At 37.5% G+C, this 4,574-nt stretch overlaps 1 protein-coding gene across 1 annotated transcript; it reads right to left on the bottom strand.

The window, feature by feature from the left end:
• Positions 1 to 2,196: 2,196 nt before the first annotated feature.
• On the bottom strand, positions 2,197 to 3,852 carry LOC132149783 (uncharacterized). The gene is made up of 5 exons (XM_059559183.1): positions 3,264 to 3,852; positions 3,041 to 3,146; positions 2,866 to 2,952; positions 2,634 to 2,783; positions 2,197 to 2,554 (listed from the first exon to the last, which is right to left on the bottom strand). The coding sequence occupies exons 1-5, from the start codon at positions 3,442 to 3,444 to the stop codon at positions 2,197 to 2,199; spliced, it is 882 nt and encodes a 293-aa protein (XP_059415166.1). The 5' UTR covers positions 3,445 to 3,852.
• Between the last annotated feature and the right edge of the window lie 722 nt (positions 3,853 to 4,574).

The raw sequence follows: 4,574 nt of genomic DNA, 5'->3' as shown, positions 1-4,574 counted from the left end.
CAATGATAAACAACATGCAGCTAGGTTCAGGCTACATATCCAACAAAATCCAAATCTGCAGTTTTCACTCTACCAATTTTTTCTTTTATCAACCATTCACCCTATACATTTTTTATAAACATGCAGAACAATGCAAACGGAGCCGCTGTGTGCCCCATACAGCATATAGTCATGGTTTTTACAAACAATATGATTACAACAGTGTGATCAGAACATCCAGTGTTCATTATTGTGTGGGCTTTCATGGCTTTGCTTAAACAGTTAGGCCACCAAAAAATAAAGTTTGTTTTAGTTTATAAAGTTTAAAAAAAAACAAAAAACTGTTGTTTAACTTTAGAAAGCCTTTATTAACACCCCAGAGCCATATGGGTTGCTGTAATGATGGATGGAGGATTCACTTTTTTTGGGCTACAACTAACCAAACTAACCAATTCTGTTCATCTGAAAGGTGAAAAAAATTAATACACCAATATTGATTTTTGGGTGACCTATCCCTTAAAGCTAATGAGAGAAAAATAAACTTATTTAGAAAATAAATGCCAGCCAACTAGGATTTAATGTTATAAAAAGAAATGCTCACATACCAATTGCTTATGGAGGTCAGGAGTACTCCGCAGATTGCCCTCCATGCTCTGTACAGAAGTGAGATCTTTGAGAGGCAACAAATTTCGATCTAGGCCTATCTCTGTCTCCTGACTTGATTGCATACACTGGACGGTCTTCATGATAATTCACATTTGGTCCATAAGCATCTCCTGTTTTGTTAATATATTACGAAGAAGAACTAAGAGGAAAAAAAGAGAAAGACAGACAGATTCGTTTTTTAGTTGTCCAAATTTTACTTGCCACACACCTATAGAAAACATAAAATGTCTACATTTAAACAAAATTTATATTCAGAAACCTATAAATTGCAATTATATACCAAAACACTATTGGTGTTGACATTATTTAATAAGTATAAAAACAACATTACACATGCATTCACATGGGACACAGCAAGCAAGGGAGCACTAAATAGCTATCAGTTTTTTATAGAGGAAGTGTTTTGTGCAGATGACTGTGAGCATGCACAGATTAGGGATGGGCATTTTTGGCAATTTCGATCATCGATAGGTTTCAAAATTGATTAATCGAGTACTCAGGGGGAGGGGCTTGTGCAGGGGAGGGGCAATGCCGTAATGGAGATAATACAAATCTGTTATGAAAATGAATGTTAAATATAAAAAATATGACATGCAAACATGTCTATCAAACATGAACACATGATTATAACAGTTAGATTATGATTATGATGCAGAAATGTTATTAAAAAAGAAGCATCTAAAAAAGAATAGCTGCCTGAGGTAAAGCTGACTTTATGCCAATAAACTGAAACCTGTTCTATGACACTTCCTATGATATAAATCAGATAACTTGGATACATAACATTAATGTTAACATTACAACTTGTATCTGTACAAAAGGATGCATATGCCAGTGAACTAAGTTATGCACTAGGGAGAGAGAGTGAGAGATGCAAGAGAGAGAGAGAGAGAGAGCAATATGACCTTCTCAAATAACTCAATCATTGTCGGGCATTACACTTGAGCATGAAACTAAACATGTAATATTCAGTGCATTCAGCATGTTAATAAATGTTAATATCCCAATGCACCCTATATTAGATTAATTAGATGTAGCCAACCCAGACATCACTATGTGACTTCGAAGCCATGCATTGCTCTCTTCTCACGTCTATAATTTAAACCTCATGCAGTTGCAAGCTAAACAATAAAAGCTCATGGTGCCAACCAAAGAGTTGCTGTAACTAATCAGATTTTTTTTCCACGATCATTGTTTTCATGATTGATCATCGCTGTCACGGCCGAGTACTCGAGTCCTCGATCACTCGATCACTGTTGCACATCTCTAGCAGATATTGCGGAAAATCACTGGCAATAAGAATTAAGCAAAATCAGACAATCCTGAGGCTAATCCCATGACACACTATCAGTGCATTCTCTGTGTGAAAAGGGCTAGACACTAATATACTCACAAATTTGGTGACTGGATGTTTGCTCGATGTCCGTGGTCTGGTGTGGCTGATGGAGCCTTGAAGGTTCGGAGTGCCTTTTTTTATGGATCTCTTCACTTTTATGGGCTGGTCTTCTGACCTCAACGTTGGCTTGGCTTAAAAGGGTCTCAGTGCTTGATTTACAACTCTCGGAGAGAACATAACATAGCAATGCTGGTCTGCTGACTTGAGTGGATCTCAGGAGTCTTGTGGCAATCTGCATACAAGTCAGGACTGTAGCAACTTGGGAGAAGATTGGGACTCTTTTGGCCATGTGGACGAAGGTGAGGACTGCTTTGGCCATGTGGACGAAGGTGAGGACTGCTTTGGCCATGTGGACGAAGGTGAGGACTGCTTTGGCCATGTGGGCTAACATCAGGACTGCTATGATCGCGTGGACGAAGGTCAGTTCTGCCTTGGCCACTAAGGTGGAGGTTGTCTACTGCAGGAGAAATCTGTTCCCTACAGATCACTGGAGCATTAGGTAAAGCATACCTCCTGCAAATTACAAAACATCTTAGTCCTTTAACAGCTGTGATAAAATGCACTGTAATTTAAAAAGGCTGATGTTTCTTACTTTTTTTTGGACTTTGTTCCTTTAATGCCTTCCATCTCATCATTGCGGAGGTCAAGAGTACTGTGGAAGATCTTAGGGCAGTTTGGCTTTCCTGGGTCTAATTTGTTGGCATGTCTAGCAATTTTCGGAGCATCGGGTATAGAATACCTTCTGCTTAAAAGTACAAAATGTCTTAGTCATTTATCTGCTGTGATAAAATACATTATCATTATAAAAAGCAGAAGCTTCCTACCCTTTTCTTGATTTTGGTTCTTTCAGGTGCTCTTCCATCGCATTATCATAGTCGTCGTCTTTTCCAGGGAAAAGAATGTTCTTGGGTCTAACATCACATTTATCAATTTCAAGATAGGCTTTTATTTGTAAATGTGGTGCAAAACATTAAACAAACAAACCAAAACGAAACCTACATTCTTTTTCTTTGAAATGTAATTGGTGAGTCTCCTCCATCGGTCTGATCAATGTCTGTGTGATCAACAGCAAGAGGTAGTTTACGTCTAGCTTCCTTGTAGTCATCTGGAAAAACAGCATCACAAAAATTTACAAAGTAAAACTGTGATTTTAACTATTACTTATTCCTTTTAACTTTTTATAAATATTCAATTTGAAGAAAGTGGTGGCAAAACAACTCACGTGACGTGAAAATAATTCTGGCCTTATGGGGCTTCCAGTCATCTCCAGGAATCTCCTGTGATTTCACAGCTTTTGTTATATCTATCTTATTTGGAGGCCACATGCACTCTCCATTTTTAATCCAGACTGAAGGCTCAACTTTAACCTCATTTGTCTTGTCAAAGACAACAATGTGAAACATCTAAAGAGACAAGAATGATATTCCTTAGCCAACTATTATACACAAGCATCTTCAGAGTTATTTCTCTTGATGCAGGAGTGGAACAACAACAAATTTGTTTCGGAATGGCAATCTCACATACTTCTGCAGCTTCTTTCCTGTCATGAAACACTTGACATTTGTGGAGAGGTTGGAAGCCACATAAATTCCCAACTCTTTTGAATCAATAGGATATTTAAAGAAGTGTTCCACCTGTTTATATTCATTGCCCACAAGGTATACTGCACCTTTATCCTCAACAATGTTTTGGACTAAAACCAACTTATTGTCAATTCTGACACAAGAATCTCTCTCATTGAGCTTCACAACTACATCATCAATCGCAAGAACTTTAAATTGATGAGCTTGTTGCGAGAAGCACTCTGGTACTGGCCCACAATGGTGACTTCAAGTGAATCAAGTATCAACATTTAAACCTCTGTTAATTCTCAATAAGAGCTTCTCTAGATTAGCCTGGCCAGCCAGACTTACATCAAGATGTTTGTACTCTAGGCTGCGAAATACATTTTGCTGCCGCTAGGGTGCGTCTAGATTTATAGGCTATCTCTAGATGTCTGACAGAAATAAAGTCACAGAACCTTGTAAGGAGGATCTGTGAACGTCTATATCGGACGTACACAAGACATAAAAAACATTAAAAAAAAAGACGTCATAAAAACATTCTGTCTTCTCAGTGGACATCTTTTCAATGTCTGCAAAGACATAAAAAGACGTCCACTGGATGTAACTTTGCCCAGTGGATTAGGTTGATGTTAAAATACGCAATATAGTAATTTTCATGTAATAGTTCCTTTAAAAACAAACAAAAATGTTAAATACATGTGACTTCATGCCACAAGACTGCTAACGTATGAAGGTATAATTAACACTGGATTTATTTAACATGCATTATGTACCATGTGTTGAGTTCAGTGTAAAATGCATTGAGTAAAGAAGATAATATACAAGACTTGGTATGTCCTTGTGCTTTGTACACAAACTTTCAATAACAAAAAAAGTTATTTGACCCGTGTTATGGTCTTTTATTTATTTAGACGACTTGAATAATATAAAGTTGTGGCCTAGTGGTTAGAGAGTTTGACTCCTAACCC

Source organism: Carassius carassius, chromosome 9, assembly GCF_963082965.1.
Source record: "Carassius carassius chromosome 9, fCarCar2.1, whole genome shotgun sequence".
Lineage (NCBI taxonomy): Eukaryota > Metazoa > Chordata > Actinopteri > Cypriniformes > Cyprinidae > Carassius > Carassius carassius.
Note: the sequence above shows the minus strand (reverse complement) of the source record. Positions and strands in the feature narration are given on the sequence as shown.

Coding starts and splice junctions, on each gene's coding strand:
- LOC132149783 (XM_059559183.1), bottom strand. CDS start 3,444: ATGTTTCACATTGTTGTCTTTGACAAGACAAATGAGGTTAAAGTTGAG. Junction 3,147..3,263: donor CAGAATTATTTTCACGTCAC/GTGAGTTGTTTT, acceptor CTGTTTTTCCAG/ATGACTACAAGGAAGCTAGA. Junction 2,953..3,040: donor ACATTTCAAAGAAAAAGAAT/GTAGGTTTCGTT, acceptor ATGTGATGTTAG/ACCCAAGAACATTCTTTTCC.